General features: G+C 38.0%; 3 protein-coding genes and 1 non-coding gene across 9 annotated transcripts; 2 read left to right on the forward strand and 2 right to left on the reverse strand.

The window, feature by feature from the left end:
* The first annotated feature begins 76 nt into the window (after positions 1-76).
* LOC103982548 (formin-like protein 5) lies at positions 77-8,282 on the forward strand. Of its 6 annotated transcripts, none has more exons than XM_018825194.2 (8): positions 77-407; positions 512-1,136; positions 2,956-3,682; positions 3,759-4,371; positions 4,446-4,642; positions 5,407-5,642; positions 6,669-7,517; positions 8,021-8,282. In XM_018825194.2, exons 2-7 carry the CDS (start codon positions 1,008-1,010, stop codon positions 7,500-7,502), a joined length of 2,736 nt encoding a protein of 911 aa, XP_018680739.2. In that variant the 5' UTR covers positions 77-407; positions 512-1,007; the 3' UTR covers positions 7,503-7,517; positions 8,021-8,282. The 6 variants fall into 6 exon arrangements, with proteins under 6 accessions (XP_018680739.2, XP_009397781.2, XP_009397782.2 ...); XM_009399506.3 differs by having other exon boundaries at positions 2,962-3,682; XM_009399507.3 differs by having other exon boundaries at positions 2,971-3,682.
* Positions 8,283-8,466: 184 nt separating this feature from the next.
* LOC135611139 (protein translation factor SUI1 homolog 2) lies at positions 8,467-10,918 on the reverse strand. The gene is made up of 5 exons (XM_065106491.1): positions 10,770-10,918; positions 9,312-9,402; positions 9,005-9,210; positions 8,832-8,885; positions 8,467-8,728 (listed from the first exon to the last, which is right to left on the reverse strand). Exons 2-5 carry the CDS (start codon positions 9,346-9,348, stop codon positions 8,684-8,686), a joined length of 342 nt encoding a protein of 113 aa, XP_064962563.1. The 5' UTR covers positions 9,349-9,402; positions 10,770-10,918; the 3' UTR covers positions 8,467-8,683.
* A 1,281-nt stretch (positions 10,919-12,199) lies between these two features.
* Positions 12,200-15,372, reverse strand: LOC103982547 (uncharacterized). Its single transcript, XM_009399505.3, has 2 exons — positions 15,003-15,372; positions 12,200-12,694 (listed from the first exon to the last, which is right to left on the reverse strand). Exons 1-2 carry the CDS (start codon positions 15,324-15,326, stop codon positions 12,521-12,523), a joined length of 498 nt encoding a protein of 165 aa, XP_009397780.2. The 5' UTR covers positions 15,327-15,372; the 3' UTR covers positions 12,200-12,520.
* Positions 15,373-15,540: 168 nt separating this feature from the next.
* On the forward strand, positions 15,541-15,612 carry TRNAP-UGG (transfer RNA proline (anticodon UGG)). The gene has a single exon. It is a non-coding gene; the product is annotated as a tRNA-Pro (tRNA).
* The last annotated feature ends 3,762 nt before the right edge of the window (positions 15,613-19,374 follow it).

Here is a 19,374-nt window from a genome sequence, read left to right on the forward strand (position 1 = left end):
TACGTCAGAGTCTCTCGGAAGCTTCCGTGCGACGAAAAGCCAGAAAAGGCAAAGCTCCCTTGTGTCTCTCTCTCTCTCTCTCTCTCTCTCTCACGCGTCTTCAGCGCGTCCGCCGTTCTGCTCCGAAGTCGAAGTGCGACATTTTGGTGGAAGAAATGAAGAAATTGTTATTCGGGAGCATCCTTTCGGCTGCTCCGATCCGAAGGGAGGAGCTTCCTTTCTCCTTCGTTTAAGTGCCATTTAGATACGAGTTTCTTTCTTGGAGGGCACTTGAAGTTGGTCCGGTCAAAAGGGGAAGAAACCTTGGGCGATCTGTGAATCTGCTTGCCAATTTGGGGCTCTTCTCTTTGGTTACACCAGAACGTTGCTCTCTGGCGTGATTCGGTCCATCTCTTGGCGCGTACTTTGTGCGTCCTCTGGATTCTTATTGAGGCTTCGAGGCTTTCCTCCTGTTTGTCGACTCGACAGTGGTGATCTCGGGTGTGATTTGATCTGTTTCTTGGTTTCTCAGGTGGAAAAGGAGCCGCCTTCGGACGTTACTAGTGGGATTCGTGCCTGCTGTTTGACGTGGTTTTTTCTGATTTCGTGCGAGGGAAAGGAGCGATCTTTGATCGACTTCTGGGTTCTTACTGAGGCATTGAGTCGTGTGTAGTCCGTCGGTGCGGATCTTGTTTGTATATTATTTAAGGCGGCTACTTTCCGGTTTTAGCTTGCTGGAGTTCATCCGCTCAAGGATCAAAGGCCGCAGAAAATTGAAGGGTTCTTTCCCCTTTTTTTTCTTGTGCTGATCGTGTCGCCAAAGCTAAGCTTTCTCTTTCTGGCAATCTCTAGCAACTTCATTCCGGCTCTTAGGTTCTGGAGATTGGTTAGGAGCACTGTTTTTTTATTTCAAAGAAAAGGAGCCGCCTTTTCGGTTAATTACTGTGATGTTCTGGGAGGACACTGGAAGATACAAATTTATCGCATGCGAAGATTAGTCTCACTTTCTAAGATCAATCAGAGAGATTATGGCTTTAATCAGGATTTTTTTGATCCCTGCATATATGGTCTTGTTTCTGGTTCTTGTGCCAAAAAGATCAATGGGGAGACAGCACCACCAGTTCTTCAGTTTGACTGATTCTCGTTTTCCCAATCAGGTGAGAAGGATGCTCTGATATAGCTTCCACCTTTCTTTCTTTAAGATTGTTAATGAAATTAAAATTTATAACCTAATAAAAAATAGCCTATTTTTTGGTAACTAGACTTGAAAAACCTCCATTGACGGTGTTGTAGGTTTAGTTGTTTGTGAATGCTTTTTCATCTTCTAGAATTCATCTGGAGGGGTGTACAGTTTCCATCAAGTTAATTTCTTGTTTCATTCTGTCTTTCAAATTCAATGCATCATGATTCTGTTGAACAAAATGGTAATTAGTTTGAAGGAAACTATGCAAATAGAATATGAATTAGCCAGATGATATGAACTATTTTCCTGCAGCTGGCCTGTGAACTAGATCAAATGTTCATATGGTTAGTAGACTTGATATGTTAATACACGAGTTTAGATTTTCGATATCTGCCTTGACATTTGCCACATTTTTGCTTGGTGGAGGATTCAAGAAGCTTCTTTTTTTAAACATAAGCTGTCTATATTGTTATGATAAAGGTGACTTAGGGTGGAAATTTTTGTCATTCCTCTTTTAAGTATGCGGTTTCTCCATGTTTGTCTGGATCGAAGAGGGGACTATACATTGTTTTGAATTTTCATTGACCCTCCTGATTTCTACCTCTGTCTCACACCATTTTTCTCCTTCCTTTCTGTTCTGCCATCCTAGGTTGTAAAGATTATCCTAGTTGATTCCCTGACTGCTCGTCTTCACAGGTTTCTGTGACATAGATTGGACTCGTACCAAACAGTTTTTCAAAGTCTAAATTTCTGGTGCAGATTTGTTTTAGTTTTTTAAGTGTTAGTATACGGTGCCTACCAATTCGTTTAAGTTACTGCAATGCCTAACAATTCATTTAAGTTACTGCAATCATGTTGCTCGAAATAGTGAAGTGCAGTCATGGATCTTTGTGCTTTCCTCTGTGTTACAACTTCCTTGGTTGCTATAAGCGCCTTTTTATCATGCTTTCTGGAAAAGTTGAAAAAACTTTACATCAGAACTGAACAAAAAGAAGAGAGCAGGAATATGAACAAACAGATAATTATGCCTTGTTGGTAGGGGCTTTCTTTATCTCTATTTGTGATTATCCTGTTCTCAATTTTATTACTTAAACCAAGCATTGTTTTTCCAATTATGGGTATACATGAAAACCATGCTGAATCTTCATGCTAGATCTTCTTTTGCACTTTGGCCACATTTCACCTGGCACTAGCAATTAGCAGTTATGTTGGATTCCCTAATTTCTTGTCTTTTCTTTCTCAAGGCTGTGTCTATTATCATTAACTAAGCTTTTTCATGGCAATCCTTTTTAATGTCGTCAATCATGATTCACTATTAAGATTAATGGGTGATGTTGACTATGGCATTAGTCTATTTTTCACACCTGGAGTTATCTTGAATCTTAACAAAATCTCTATAGTTTTGACATGTATGTCCTTATGAGGCATGTAGATGCACAACAAAAGGTCATCATGTGGGCATATTTTACATGAATATAAACACAAATACTGTTAAGGGGTGTGTGGTGTATGTACAAATTATGAGCTTTGGTGGTATAATACAGAAAGGTTTCGATATTGTTCCCCCTACATATTCTTTCTCTATGTGGCAACACTTTCTTTTTAGAACATCAAAATTCAAATGAAAAGTCAGTTTGTGCTTGAACCTAACGGAGGCAATTATACATACTAAAATTGCATAATCTGTCTGTGTCATACTTGTCCTATAATTCTTCCCTGTTCTATGATTCATCAATACATTAGTACTCAGATCATACTTGGTATAGCTCCATAGTAAACATTGATGTTGATAGATGCAGCAATTACAGGTGCAAAAGATGTTGCTTGATTGTGATCTACATCTGAAAGATATAATAGAAATTAAGAAAAATTTAGACTTATCCGTGTTGGACAGCATGGTCAAGGATTCCAGACAAATCAATGTAAAAAAAGGATCACATACGGAAGACAATGGAGACAAAGTTGCTGCTTCCCTGTCTCCACAGCTTGAGCACTTGTTTCTTGAATGTTTGAGTAAACAGAACCACCCAGCTCATGATCCAGGAGAGGTGAATAATCTGAGAAATTGGTACCATTATCTTGAGCAGTTACTTGGATGGTATCCTCATTCAATGAGGTATCTGGCTGATCAACCAGCCCATGCACCTGCACCAGCACCAGTTATTTCCTCTGCCCACGCTTCATCTCCATCTCCAAATCTTTCGTCTGGCTCTCCAGCATATGGTCCGGCACCTTCCTCTATCCCAGATCCTCCTCCAATTCATGCTCCTCCCGGCAGATTCTTTCCACCACTATATGACTATATGAGCCCAGACACAACTCCAACTTCACCACCAAAGAATAAAGAGGACAGGAACAAAACAATTATTGTTGCAGTTGTTTTAAGCACAGTAGGCACATGTTTTATTGCAGCAATTCTCTTTATTCTATATAATAAATGCTGTAGAGACAAAGTTTATTCAGGTAACAGCATAAGGGATGATAGGCCACTTCTAAATTTGAGTTCGAGTGACTTCTCTGGTATGAAAATTTTATTTGTTTGTTCCCTATAGTATGAGCTTAAATTCTAGATGCTGACTTTGTAATGTGTTTCCAGGGTCTTCACAAAACCCTTTTGGCATGGCAAATTTAAGTGAGAAGAAACAGTTGGGGGCTTTTTCTCTTAAAGCTCAACCAATTCATGCTGGTAATGCTTCATCTATGAATGTTGGCTCAGCTGAAATTCCACCATCCAAATTACACTCAGGACTTTCCAATTCATCAATAGAGCTTTCTAGTGCACCTACCATTGGATCAGCAGAGGAACCTACTTCTCCACCTCCTCCTCCACAGCCTTCACTACCTCCACGACCTCCGCCACCTCCACCACCTTCACTACCTCCACAACCTCCGCCACCTCCACGACCACCTGTAATGACTCCTGCGGTTCCAAAGGCTGCTCCTTCTGCTCCTGCTCCACCCCCTCCCAGACCCAAAAAAATACCTGGTGCACCCCCTCCACCTGCACTGAAAGCTACTTTCCCTCCTCGTCCACCACAATCAAACCCAAGTTCATCAAGTGTACCTCAGCCTTCTTTCCTTGGGCCAAAACACCCTGTATCTAGTGATGATGCACCAAAAACCAAGCTCAAACCATTTTTTTGGGATAAAGTCCTTGCAGACCCTGACCGCTCTATGGTGTGGAATCAGATTAAGTCAGGCTCATTCCAGTAAGCTCCTTTGTATCTGATCTTTTGGATCATTTTCATAGTCTTATACTGAAAATAATAACTTTTGTTTTTAGATTTGATGAGGAGATGATTGAAAGTTTATTTGGTTACACTTCTACTAATAAACCCAAAAATGATGGAAAGGAGTCTTCATCAAAGAGTCCTGCTCAACATGTTCATATTCTTGATGCCAAGAAGTCCCAGAATTTGGCAATTTCATTGAAGGCATTGAATGTGAAAATAGAAGAAGTTTGTGATGCTCTTATGGAAGGTTAGTTTTTCCCTTGTATATTCAGGGACTTGCTTTATGAAACAAATTCTATTAGTATTGGTATCAGAAAAAGAATCATGTCAGCGAATTTTTCATGATGTCTCAAACTTAATTTCATTTCCTTTTGTGATTGATTCCTAACCTATTTGTTGTTAGCGGTTGTAATTGGATTTCTATGAGACAATTAAGCACCCTGAATCACAATATTATCTCAATGAACCATTTGACAGAAGTATATGCTTTTGTTACTCGGTCATCAGGGTTCAAGCTGCAGATAAACCACCCTGCTTTTGGGGAGAAGGCTGCTTATGCCAACCGTTCCCAGACCATGCTTTGGTGACATCTTTCTATATCGAATCACCCTTTCTTTTGTGATTCTGTTAAGTTGTATTGCACCTTGTGGAACAGTATTACTCGCTAGGAAATATTGGATAAAGTCCATGAAAAAGAAAATGTTAAAAAAGGGTGTTTTAAGATACTCTTGTACATAATGCATACATGTCTCTTGTTATAATGATTTTCCAAATCTTGGATTTTGTTGTATCTTCTCTTTTACCTTTCTGGTGAGATAGCTCACTTGCATGGAGATTATTATTCATATGACAGTGTGCAAACTTTGTTTCTTTCATTTCATGCCAACTTATTATGTCTGATACTTTTTGTATTATTTTCTAAACTAAACAAGACTCGGTACGAATCCTTTAAATTCAGTGCTATTTTTTAATTTGTGCATTATGATAGTTTATATTAATTTTCTGAACAAGGAAATGAGCTTCCAGTGGAGTTACTCCAAACGTTGCTTAAGATGGCTCCTACATCTGATGAAGAGATGAGGCTTCGGTTGTATACTGGTGATATTTCTGAACTTGGCTCAGCAGAACAGTTCTTGAAGGCATTATTGGATATTCCTTTTGCTTTTCAACGCCTAGATGTGCTTCTTTTCATGGCTTCTCTGCCAGAAGAAGCAACAAGTGCCAAGGAGTCATTCTCAACACTAGAGGTAAGATCTGATCCAGCATTCATTTTTTTAATCTTGGCTTCTTTTGTTATCTTTAGTCATTAAACTAGTTGAAGGCTGCATTAAAACATCTTCACTTCAACTGAAATGTAGAAGTAGATGTATTTATTCTTGTACCTTGTCATGAATATTTTGATGATTCCCAAAACTTGTAGGATACTTCAATATATGTTAGGGCATGCAGATGACCCTTATCTGGTATTATAGAAGGAAAATACCACTTAAAACTCAATGGATAATTCATGGACCAACATTTCATGTTTTGAACCACAAAACTACATCATCTACTCATCTATAAACTTATTAACATATAGAATACATGTCAGGCACAAGTAGACCAATTTTGAGAAGTCCTCCAAGCATATGCTGGATACTGACAAAACATATGTATTTAAGTTCTTTCATTTACTATGGATGTGAATGGCATCCTTAATGTTTTTATAATTTGTCTGTAGTAATTCTGATGGGAAAGTTGTTTTGTCTTGAGTTATATATCGTGGTAATCATATGTTGTCTAACATGTACCATTTTTCGTTCTTGTATTCTCTTATATATTTATAGCAATGAGGTAACATTGTAGCTGGTACTTGCCATGCCAACAACATGCATTTTCATATTTTTCCAAAATTTGCCATATTGACATGTCAATGTGATCTTGTCCTTTTATGCCATGCCCATGTTTCACAGCAAACCATTCTAAGATCCCTGTCAGTTTTTCATGGTTGTCCTTGTCAGCAAAGAAAGATTCCAACCATGATAATTTGACAGGAGATTGAATTTTACCATTTTACTAGGACAATGCTCTATGTTATCTTTTCATCAGCGAGGTTCATGGTCGTCAAAAACTTGAAAATATTTTTCTCAAGGCACTGTATTTAATGATGATTGCTATCTTCATAATGGTTATCCTTTATTTCTTATACCATAGGAAGTACAGCTTTTACAAAACTAGTTATAGACATGGATATTTGTGATTTACATATTCTTTTTCGACATTATTCTTATCAGGTGGCCTGTGGAGAGCTAAAAAATAGCCGGCTATTCCTGAAGCTATTAGAAGCAGTTCTTAAAACTGGCAATCGCATGAATGATGGTACCTTCCGTGGGGGGGCACAAGCATTCAAGCTTGATACGCTCTTGAAGTTGGCTGATGTCAAAGGAACAGATGGGAAGACAACATTATTGCATTTTGTTGTCCAAGAGATAATTCGATCCGAAGGTGTGCGAGCTGTACGTATGGCCAGAGAACAAAGTGGGAGCATCTCTAGTGTGAATTCTGATGATCTTACTGATGATTCACTCCATGAATCCGAAGACTACTACCGTAAGCTTGGTCTCAAAGTTGTTTCAGGTCTTGGAGACGAACTTCTAAACGTCAAGAAAGCAGCATGTCTGGATGCCGATGCGTTGACAACTTTGGTGGCAAATCTTGGACAGAGGTTGGTGAAAACAAAGGAATTCTTAAATACAAGCATGAAAAGTCACGAGGAAAGTGGGTTTCGTCACTCGCTTAAACATTTCGTGGAACAAGCTGAAACTCAAATAACTTTCCTATTGGAGGAAGAAAAGAGAATAAGGTCATTGGTAAAGAAAACCACCAACTTTTTCCATGGAAATGCAGGGAAGGATGAGGGGTTGAGATTGTTCGTGATTGTGCGGGACTTCCTTGTGATGTTAGATAAGGCCTGCAAAGAAGTGAGAGAGGCACCAAGAAAAGTGACGCAAACACGCAAAAACAGAGAAATATCGTCATCATCAACAGTACCAGATCCACAGCAGCTGCTCTTTCCAGCGATAAGGGATCGGCGAGTTGACAGTTCCAGCTCAGATGATGACAGCTGACTTTAGCTAAAACAGGTAATGTTTCACTTTTGCTAATTAGCTATTATTTTCCTAGTTGGCAATTGATGGGGATACTTCCTTGCTTGGCTGCTCAAAAGTCGACGACAGTACAAAGGATTTACTAGATGTGATGATCCTAAAGCATAGAGGAAAACCTATGATTGGAACTGATATTACGGTTTGAGTCACAGGAACAACCTTTATGCTTGTGTGTATATTGATCAACCCTGAGATCGATGAATCATCGACAAGGGGTCCTCAAGCACTCACTGGATAATAGTTTGTTCAGAAATGATCATGTTTTCTTTAGCAACCAAGCTTAGCTGACTCAAAAAATTTTGATTGTAGCTACAATTACCAGCTAAGCTGAACTGACCCTTGAAATTTTGATTTGTAGCTGCAATGCAATGAAGCTAGTGTTTATGGTTTAGTTTATCCTAGCAGTAAAAGTCATTATTACTGACAGTACCCAACACTATGGATGTGTAGTTCTCATTTTTCTTGTGTTGTTGCCACAGGGCTCATATGGTGCTGGAGGCTACATATTGAAAACCCAGTTGTCATCGACTTGCTGTAATCACTAGAAAGCTGAGTTCTTGGAAGCTTGAATTAGGGTGCGCCATGGCATCAATGGAATGATACAACACACTCAGATTTGGGTCCTCGCCATTTGCATCAGGAAATTAGATTAGCCTTGTTTTCTTTGTAGCAGTTGATACTGCGTAGAAAAGCTTCACAGCATAGTGAATTTTGAATCATGAGTTCAATTCTTTCATTATACATCATCTCTTGGAAGCTAAAAAAGAGTACTTTTTGAAGAGGAGAAAATATATCATCGATTCTCAAAGACGAATCAAAATATCTTTGAGCACCACAAAACATTCCTCCAGCAGATGGTATTCTCCCCTGTGACAGATTAACATCATTTAGACAGATTCGTAGACCGAGACAAGATACATGAAGGTACTAAGAACGTAACATTCATTCTTCCAGCAATCTCATTCAAACAGCATATGTTCTTAATACAAGTAAGTTCATAGAGATAAGCCATCAAAGATGGGTTCTACTTAAGAGTGTCACTGGATGGACCACAAGAAACATGCAACAAGAAGAAAGCTAGTTGGGCAATTGTAACATATCCTTGATGGAAGGCCGAGAGAGCCCAATGTGCTACACACTACTCAAAAACCATGAATCTTAATATGCTCCTTCTTCACAATTCCAGCCTGCACCATACAAATCAAGAAAGTTTTATCACCTTTCACCACCAGATCTCTCTCCTAATCACCACAAAAGTAAATTAGGAAGTGCCAAGACATAATGCAGTACCTGAACTAAGAAGCTGGAAACATTCTTCCTCTGATCACCTTGAAGTTGAATGACCTTGAAAAAGGAATCATTTCATTAGTAGTCAATACGACCACTAGCAACACTATATCGAGTTAAAAGGTCGGTTTTTCCCTCCTCTTTCGACATATCTAAAAAAGATGGTAAAACAATACCTGCCCCAACTCTGGGTCTTGGACCACAGTACCATTACAGCAGAATTCCTTTTTCAGATCCTTCAAGATCTTATTGTAGCTGAATTCTTTCTTTAATCCTTGCACAGTAGTCAGACTCTTCCTGCCGTTCCGCTGTTGTATGCGGATGTGCACATAATCCTTTGTGCCAGCACCAGAGTCCTCAGCATTAGCATCAGCAAAGGGATCTACGGTAGAAGAGACAATATGGTTATTTGTCTAAAGTTAGGCCATCGCAAAACACCTAATAACGTAGAAAATTGCATAGAATGAGATTTTTTTGACACACCAAAAGCAGTTGGGATCTGGACGTTGAGATCAGACATGAACACTGGGACTATCGAAGGGGATTGCCGAAAACGATTTGCTGGCTTCGAGAGCTGGAGTCAAATTCCAGAACCATGCAATACAAGTCGACGTTAAGAGCAGAATTCCATATGACATTTGTACAGCACACAAGTAGTACCCAAGATGGTTAAAAAAAAAAAAAACGTTGATCACAATTCACGATGCTTGGAAGGGATGACCAAATCATATTAACAACAGTGGCAGGAACAAATTAAATCAGAACAGTTACATGTAGCATATGACTAGCAACAAAATTAAAGCGTCCAGGCATTGTTATCATAAACAGGGGCAGACTGTGACATACAAATATGAGTTTACTATGTCATGAGGCATATTTGAAGGCAGCAGGGGGGCCATGCAACCAACCTCGAACAATTGAAGTCCACAGATTCTGTGAACCAGTGTTACATGCTAAAGGAGTTAAATATATGCAATTGCTTTATTAGGCTTTGTGCAGTTTCTTCTGAAATGGTGAAAGAACCATCATCAAACCTTTTTTGAGGCTCAGTAACAGAAATACCAATTCAAGAAAAGATTCAAGAACTAAAACAACCAAATCAACCACACAATGGTGAAGGTTGAACTCTGTATACAAAGGGTTAGTCTCACCTTTTTGAGTTAAAAACACATGAACAGATAGTAATTTGCAGAACAGAAGGCAACAGCATACACCCCCTCTTATTCTAAGACAACCAAGTCAGATCCATCCTATTTAGTTGACATATTGAACATCAAGTAACATCATCTTGATTGCTCAATTGTTCTGTACACATCCTACATCATCATGAAGGACACAACTTATATACACCCCCCTTGTTCTAAGACAATCAAGTCAGATCCATCCTATTTAGTTGACATATTGGCAATACAAACATTAAGCAACATCATCTTGATTGCTCAATTGTTTTATACACATCCTACATCATCACGAAGGAAGCATCTTATATACACCAATAGTTGTTACCTAAGAAAAAATCCCTAAATTGCTCAAGTTGATGCGACACACTGCAGATCCACAACCAACGATTCCTAAATTGCTATCTCATAGCACGTTCGCAACCTATTTCAGACTCAACATGCTGCAAAGAGCAGGAAAAAAAATCCCTTTTTTCTTTAAATTTCCTTCTGCAAGGGTAGATGCCAGAAAGAGGAAAAGAGCATACAGAACAAAGATCGTATCTTCGTCCTCAAGTCAAGCTTCTACGATTTCCCGGCGGACAAGAAAGAACCCCATGAGAGGAGGCAGATTCAACACAACAGATGCCAGAAGACAAAATTTAAGAAAAAGAAGAAGCAAAAGGCCAAGAAAAAGATTTATCTTTAGCCAAAAAAAGCATATAGAACCACATATTCATCGCATCAATTTTGATGTACAAAGAAAGGAGAAATCTTCGCTTACCTCGCTGAGGACCAGATGAATCGACCCTCGCTGGAGATCACACGCGATGACAACACCTTCCTCCACCGTCTTCGCTATTTATAGGGAAGCGAAAGAAATCGAGATCGAGAGGTGTGTAGAGGCATCGAATCAGATTTCGATCGATACGGCAAGCTGTTATGCGAGACGCCCGCATAAGGGTCTCGGTGCTAAAGCGGTGATCGGACATCATCACGAATCACGAAGTGCAACGGACGGGCAGGATGTCACGTGGCGGTGCGGGGACGATGTCCGCATTGAAGCTTTCCTTTGATGGTGGCTTCTGTCCGTGGATTCTGATTCCAACGGATGTGATCGTCTTATCATGTCGGCATATATATATATATATATATATATATATATATATATATATATATATATATATATATATTTCCTTCTTTATATTATTCGGCCTTGCACGGCACGCAATGCGGCCGACGGGCCCCACGACTTGGCGTTCTCGTGGCGCAGTGTGCTCGGCCGTTGACCACTATCGTTTTAGTATTTAAGTATATTAAAGGAAGAATATTTACTTTTAGATATTATATTGAAATGATAAGTCTAATTGACTCATCCTCATTTTCTAATTGACATATTAAGTGTCGCAATGGAATATTAACATATTATTTTTTATTCCTTCTTACGCTCTTTAATGTATTTTATGATAAGAGTTTAGCATAAATATACATCTTGTAAACTTAATAATTATTACTTTTATAAATAATGGATAGAGAGTGCCGAGTATGTCTTCGTCCAACATGAATACATCCATGGATGATTATAGTATATTAAATATAATATTTTGATACTTATATTTTAAGTGATACATCAGAGATATTTTTGAACGTCTTGATACTTTACTCGATTATGAGTCTTATGACACATTATAAATGAGAAGATACTTTGATTGATTATGACATATTGGGTGCCTATGAGGAGATACTTTACTGAGTCTTATGACACATTATAAATGAGAAAATACTTTGATTGATTATGACATATTGGGTGCCCACGAGGAAATGCTTCTACCAATTATAACACATTGGAGCTTAAATACTTATATCCTTATTATGTCATGAATGGATGCGTCATATATGGGTGGTACCTATGATACCTTACCTTAATGGACACATTACATGTGAGGATTTGCTTTGTTTGGTTATGGCATATCGGGTGCCATGATATAATATACATGTGTTCAAGATGAATGCATTAAACATAATAATATGTTTTGTTGGCACATGGAATATTCTATACTTCATGTTTATGTTCTGAATAGACACACATTGTCTTGTTTATTATGCATTGTGCTTTTTTATGATTCATAGTCAACCTGCAGTGTCCCTTTTCAAAGGGTAAATTAACAATCAACAATATTACTAGAACAACACTTTATCAAGCCTGCAAGAATGTAGAAGAAACCAGCATCATCTCTTTGCACCTTATTATAGCTATGACGCAATTTAATGAAACAATTTCGATAGAGCAGAGTAATTAGATGCTAAACCGATACATGTCCAGCAACAAAGGATTACAACTCCATCACCAAATGTTCGTTCATAAAAGCTATCACCAAAATAGTCGAAAATTTCATAGCCGAAACTACCTAGAGGTTCCCCATTGTTCCTAAGAGAAAAAATTATTGTGATGTTAAGTGAAGGATTGATCAGACATGAAGACATCTGACAGAATCCTCAGCAGTACCCCACTAACAAACAGCAGCAGCAGGTCGACTAAGCCCTCTTCTTCCTGGATGACGAGGCATGAGATGTAGAAGTGGCACGTCGAGGTCGATAGAAGAGTCCGCGCAAAATTGCTGAAAGGGCAAAAACCCCAAAAGGAAAATAAATTTGAAGCAGCTGCTCCGATGCTTTGCCTGAACCCAGCAGCTCCGCCATTATAGCAGCCTGAAATATGTTTGATTTCAGCATTTTCGATGAGCAGGGTACAATGACAGGAACAGGTTTAAACCAAATTACAGGAAATATAAAGTTGTCTCTGTTATCAGATACAAACATCAACGGTAGCCTACTATAACCTGACGTCATTACAGCTGATGCGACTAGTTCATGTATGTTGGTCAATGGCTGTGACCAAAGATGATAAAAGCTTTTCTTAATCCCTGTAAACAAGTATCAAAAGATGATATGCCAACTTCTTGTACTTATCTAGATTCACCAAAGAGCAGGATACAAATTAGCACAGGTTCCCTTTTTATGGGACATGAAGAAGGGTCACCGGAGAATTATAGACAAGTTAATATGACTACAAGAAAAGAAGCCAAGACTTACAACTCAATAGCTTGCTAGAATCCTAGTGGACCCTGAAACTACAGCCAGCACCAGCCCTAAAAAATATAGTCAATCTGCTAAATTTCGATGCCAACATACTGCAATTTAGTGAAATGCTTGGAGAGGTATGTCATTACCTCTTGTAACAATTTGTACCCGAGTTCACTATTGCTTCATCCATATCTTTGACCGCCAATCCATAAATTTCTTCTTTGACACATTTGCTTCTATTTTGTAAAAGCATAACCTTCCTCATTTTATTTACAATCAATATAAAAAAGCTCAAAGTGTATTTGAATTTTGTTCATGACAAGTATGTGCTCATATTGAGGGCTAGTAACTAAAGCAGACTTCATTCAGCTGATAGGATGGTTGATCAAGCCAGTTCAGCATGCTCTTGTCGTGGAAAGACACTATTATCTTTTCGTATGCTTAAGCAACTCAGCAAAGATATCTAAATACCAGCAAGGAATTTTTGTTCAATGAATACTATATTATCCCGGAGTACATATCAACTAGACTTAGAAATCATGGGAATTAATGGCTACAGAAAACTTAGGATTATTTGTTGCTAAACATCTAACAACAACAATAAAAGCCTTATATTTGAAACTATAAGAAATTATAAGTTTTTCTAATTTCAACATAGAAAATACTATCATGTTGGTTAACAAAGTTAAGATCAATCTGGAACATTTGGCAGATACCTTCCTGGTTGCAGCAAGTACAATGGCTGATACTAATTAGAAGCTTGATTGAATGAATTCAAAGCTGTGAATGACCTAGAAATCTAATCTTAATTATGATGGAAAGGAAAAAATTGCTAATTAAAGAAATATATAATAGATATGGAAAATAATGAATTGTTGCAGTATTAACTCAATGAAGCAAACATGCAATATATTTACTATTATTCTGCTAATAACAACAGAAACCTCCAAACATTTACTAAAATTCTGCTCAAGGAATAAAAGAAATATGGTTCTACATCACCCCTATTAAAAAGTTCCGCATCAAGGACACAATATATTAAAGAAAACAAAAAAAGAAGGACTGCTTTAGCATGGGATCTCATACCTTTAGAATACGAGAAAAAAACTCCCATCAATCAGAAAAGAGAGTTTAAAAGGAAATTGCAAACAAACAAAAACCAGAAAAGATAGCTTCTATTGGTGAAGGAAATTAAAGAGATCCTTGCATTGTTGAAAAAATAAATTAAATAATGGGACTATCCTAAAATATAACATAAAAAGGTACAAGTCATACATGTAACAAAAGCATTAGACTTATCACATCATATATCACTTTATATTTAACTAACAATAACAACTTCAGCTGTCATTTCCAACAATTGAGTTTTCTGAATCATCATTAATGCAAGATTATATTTGGCAAAAACAAGGTCATATATGAACCATTCATGAGAAGCATTTATGACAAAAGCTCGTTATGATGCTGTTTTCCAGTGATTAATTCTTCCCATTGCTTGAAAAAGTTCCATTTTATGCACTCACTAGATCAAGCTTCATTTGGCTAGCAAGAGTTGCGTGATTGGTGTATCAACTTCAACAATAAAAATCCAACTATCAAGCCACCAACTCGGACAACCTCTTCGATTTAAGTCAGTATCAAACTCAGATTGCTTTGGTTGGCTCCCTAGTCATTTAATCAAGCTCGATTCAAAAACAAAACCTTTTATTCTTTCTTGAAAAAGAAGATGGAAGATCGACATCCTTATATTGGCAACACCATTGGGATTGCTCTATCATGGACCAAAACTAAGATCTAACTGCAAACCACAAGCTAAGAATGAGAAGAAAAAAGAACTGATGGATCCTCAAAATAAAAATGAAACCTTTTCAAGCAACAACAAACGAAAAAGAAATCCGAAAGAGATGCGATGCTTAGATGGAGGGGGAGATACCATAGAGGTGGCAGTGGAGACGCCGGCCATGAGGGAGGTGGTGGAGACCCAGGGGCGACGGGCGAGGATGCCGTAGACATTGGCTAAGGAAAGGGGCCAGACGAAGGCGATGTCGACCCACACGAGGCCGGTGAAGAAGTGAGGCTTCTCGGTCACCAGATAGTCGCCGAAAACCTCGCCATACCACTGCTTCAGCTCCACCAGCGGCGCCGGGTAGAGCCACTCGGGGAGGCAGATCTGCGCGACGATCAGCGGCACCGCCACCGCCACCACACAGGAGAAGAGCACCACCACGACGTTGACGAGCCCCGAGATGAATCCCATTCTTCTCTCTCTGGTCTGAGCAACAGAAGACCTCCGCGGAAAGAAGGGGAAAAGGGCACATGTATGTGTAAACCACGCAAACTAGCATGGCTAACCGCCGCGACAGGGGGTGCCACGTTCGCCGTGTTTCTTAGCATGGGTCCCTAGACCCTCTAAACAGGCATGACTATGACTACTAGAAATAGAATATAACTTACCCTACCACCACCAAACAGGGCATTTGGTCTAGTGGTATGATTCTCGCTTTGGGTGCGAGAGGTCCCGAGTTCGATTCTCGGAATGCCCCTAAATTTTGTTAATATTTTCAATTTCAGACCCCTTTTGAACACACAGGGAATGATTATATTTTTGTTGGGTTTATTTGAGGAAGAAGCTTATCTAAAAGATTTGTTGAATATATATATAATAAAAATATCTACGGTTGTAGTAAAATTTGACAAACAGAGGGATGATAACTACAAATAAATGATGCATCTCTCTCTTTCTTTTTTGTATGCATCAACACATTAGAAACAAATGCTGTTCAATTTGGATCTCATTGATCTCCTAGATCTTGCTGTGCTATAGAAAGAATGATCTTGACAGATTTATTGAAATATATATAATCAAAATATCCACTGACTGTAGTAAAATTTGACAAACAGAGGGATGATAACTACAAATAAATGGTGCATCTCTTTCTTTCTTTTTTGTGTGCATCAACACATTAGAAACAAATGCTGTTCAATCTGGATCTCATTGATCTCCTAGATCTTGGATGAGAAGGTACCCAAGCATTGGTTTGCTAGGATAGAAGGGGCTCCTTCTCCTCCTCCCACTTGCTTAATCTCCTCTTTGCTTCTTCCACCTGCATTATAAAGAAGAGCAGCATTAACCTTAAAGTTCAGCATACATTTAGCCCTCTCATAAATCTTTCTATCATTTTAGCATAGTACATTTCAGATGTGACTTTGCATTTATTCCTTTCTCTTGATAAAATGACTTTGAAATATAAAGTAGATGCCAAAAGAAATGGAACTGCAATTAACCTAACAAAAGATATTCCAATCCTAAAGTATCACTACTAGATATAAGCATGATTAGAACTCCAGAAAAGGAAAAGAAATCTGACCTGGGTTTTGGGAATCTAAGTTTGCTTGGGAAAGCACTGTGCTAGGAAGAAGAAAGTTGACTGACCTTATAGAAAAAATTTAAGGTGATTTGAATACCATTAGTGCTACCTCTAACTGAGTTATGCATAACAAGTTAATGGAACCAGATGTAGTGGAGACACTGATTACCTTCTTTTCCTCCATCCATATCATACAAGATCAGGACTCATATTGTGTCAGCCAGGAAAAGCATGTCTTATTATTATTAGTTTCTAGCTCAGCTAGAAATTTGAACATCAGATTGGTCTCCAATATTAGTTTCTAGGTCAATTCTCATGTTGAAGGTAAACAGCATCAATAACTTTAATGACTAAGACCGGAAGACTTTATAACACAATCTGATTACTCAACTCACAGATTATGTGATTATCTTGAGCATGTTGTTTATCATGTCACCTACCAATAAGTATGAAGTGATCATGATAACGATTGGCTGGAAACAAGATTAGCTGCAATGAACTTCAGAATACCTCTTTGTTCCAATCAGTTTGGAAAGCGACCCAAAGCAGAATAAGAGTCTGTATTGTAGTTCCTCCAATCATACCCCCCCATATTTCCCTGCAGGTATGAAGTTATTCAGAATTTACTGCTCCAATTAACTGTTGTTGACTAGTTACAATGAAGCAAGACAAATACAGGCTTATATGTAAGGTTTTTTACCTTGGCTCCAAAGCCAAATTTGAAGCCAAGGAGATAACTCCAACTATGTAGTAACAGGCAACATTAACATATGCCACAAAAGCTTGCCATCCACAGCCAACAGCAACACCTTTAAATTCAATTATGTAGATCACAGTGAGTAGACTTCTCACCAATAGAAATCAGTTGAAACATATGTCTGACTGTTTTTAGGAACTGCTTGTACTATAATTTTAGATCCTAATACAATGGTAGCAGGATAGGTTCAAGGCACAGTTTCGGCATTAGATGTTAGCAGCAGAAAGTATGCTTCGCAACTTAGAGAGAGTAGCTAGACTAGTTCTTTCATATCATTGTTGACTAATCTCAAATTTTGACTTTTGATTTAACTTTTATTTTATAAAGAAAATTATTTAGGTTTTTCTGTCATCACTCCTTTGCTAAACTATACGTAATGAAAAGAATCATTGCTAAACCATAAAAATGATAACCGGCGTGAGATCTAAAACATACTATTTCTAGATGTGAGGTTGAACCTATTAAGACAATTGAACTAGAAGTTGGGGTTCATCGTACCGAGTTATATCGTCCGGGCGATTCATAATAGTCCGAGAGGGGATCGGTAGGTAACTGTCGAAATCCAATCATTATCAATCAAAAGCTCAGATTATACTATTTCAAATGATCAATTTGATCATTTGACCTATAAGAATGAGTTTTTAAACTATTTTCTCTTCCCTCTTTCAACTCATTTCAAAATCAAGTTCTTTCTCACTTACATCTTTTTATCAGTTACATTTTCATTTTTTTTAAACTCAACAAAGTTACAGTTTGTGAATTGGATCAGATTTGAGAGGACTAAGAAGAGGAAGAATACTTTAATTGAAAGGTATTTCAATATCCTCAATTAATTTCATAATTTACTTTGTAAACGTAGTTCTACCATCCATTACAATCAATGTAATATTAGCCATTGAAGATCTCAAATGCATAATTATCTTCAAGAACTAAATATGCAACAAATAAAAGGATAAAGGAATTATCAATTGTTTTTTATTGCAGGGCTAGACTGACGACTAACCTTGCAGCAGCATTAAACCCAACCAAGATCATAAATACCCAACCAGAAATTGTCATGCTGCACCAACAAGCAGAAAGCAAGTGAGACCAACTTCAATGGCAAATTCCAAAACCAAGAAAATTTATTAAAGATCCAATTATTTTATAGAAAAACAATCTAGAACAATTAATTAGCCATGGAGAACAGAACAGAACAGAAACAATGGAATGATGGTATCATTTGCTCCAAATATCAAGTATTTCCATCAAAGTTAACATGATAAATTCATCTAGAGAAGATCTCATGCGATGGGTTCAGAAACAAATCTCAAAAAGGATTTTTTGCTATGTACACACCAAAATGCACACTAGAGCAAATTACTCCCTCCCAAAGCCTCTTCGAGATGAAGGCCTCTCCATTGGCATCAAATATTTGCGCCGACATTTCAATGATTACCCATGTAACTATCATTTGTGTGCATATGAGATAGATCGTATGCACTAAACCTAGAAGAGTCAGGAATGACAAAGAAGAGACACATAAATTTGTTGAGAGTGGGAAGGAAAATGCTCACCACACACAAGGGCCAACTCAGGGTTCTCCAGCAGCACGGCGATGAGCACCGGTACCTGGTCTCCAAGCACAGCATCACGGCGGAGGCCGAGGAGAGCCTAAAGAACTCTTGGAGCCCCCATGAGGCCTACCAGGTGAACCAGGAGCCATATCATCCAGTGGGGTTTCTGCCATTGTCTCAAACCTTACACTTCAAATAACATCATTTTAACCTTTGAAAAGTAATATCAAACTCTAATGTTAATCACAAGAACTCAAGACATTCCATTAATGACTTGAATATTTGCTTTCAATCACAGTAGCCTCATAATCAATAACAAAGGATGAAAGCTTTCAATTATTTATTGCCAAGCATCTATCTAGAAATATTTTCTCTTGCATAGATTCTCCTTTGGATCAACTAAATCTGAATACCTAATTCAAGCATCTTACAAATCACCTCACTTAAGTATAATTATTTGCCTAGTTATAATAAAATCACACTCCTCTTCTTACTATATCATCATTAAATTAAGTTAGTAAGTAGATTTCAATGTGCCAATAATATCATTGAGAATCCAATCAAACTTGAAAAACTATATTTGTTATAGTGAATATATACAAATGAAAAAAAAAATCACCCCCA

The sequence above is a fragment of the Musa acuminata genome, chromosome BXJ2-4, assembly GCF_036884655.1.
Source record: "Musa acuminata AAA Group cultivar baxijiao chromosome BXJ2-4, Cavendish_Baxijiao_AAA, whole genome shotgun sequence".
Taxonomy (NCBI): domain Eukaryota; kingdom Viridiplantae; phylum Streptophyta; class Magnoliopsida; order Zingiberales; family Musaceae; genus Musa; species Musa acuminata.

Excerpts from the sequence above, each read along its gene's own strand:
- LOC103982548 (XM_065106482.1), top strand. The coding sequence starts at position 1,008 with ATGGCTTTAATCAGGATTTTTTTGATCCCTGCATATATGGTCTTGTTT. Across the intron at positions 1,137-2,955 it reads ATTCTCGTTTTCCCAATCAG|ATGCAGCAATTACAGGTGCA; the intron begins GTGAGAAGGATG and ends TGATGTTGATAG. Across the intron at positions 4,643-5,406 it reads TTGTGATGCTCTTATGGAAG|GAAATGAGCTTCCAGTGGAG; the intron begins GTTAGTTTTTCC and ends TTTCTGAACAAG.
- LOC135611139 (XM_065106491.1), bottom strand. The coding sequence starts at position 9,348 with ATGTCTGATCTCAACGTCCAGATCCCAACTGCTTTTG. Across the intron at positions 9,211-9,311 it reads CCAGATCCCAACTGCTTTTG|ATCCCTTTGCTGATGCTAAT; the intron begins GTGTGTCAAAAA and ends CTTCTACCGTAG. Across the intron at positions 8,886-9,004 it reads AAGACCCAGAGTTGGGGCAG|GTCATTCAACTTCAAGGTGA; the intron begins GTATTGTTTTAC and ends TCCTTTTTCAAG.
- LOC103982547 (XM_009399505.3), bottom strand. The coding sequence starts at position 15,326 with ATGGGATTCATCTCGGGGCTCGTCAACGTCGTGGTGGTGCTCTTCTCC. Across the intron at positions 12,695-15,002 it reads TCTCCACTGCCACCTCTATG|GCTGCTATAATGGCGGAGCT; the intron begins GTATCTCCCCCT and ends AACATATTTCAG.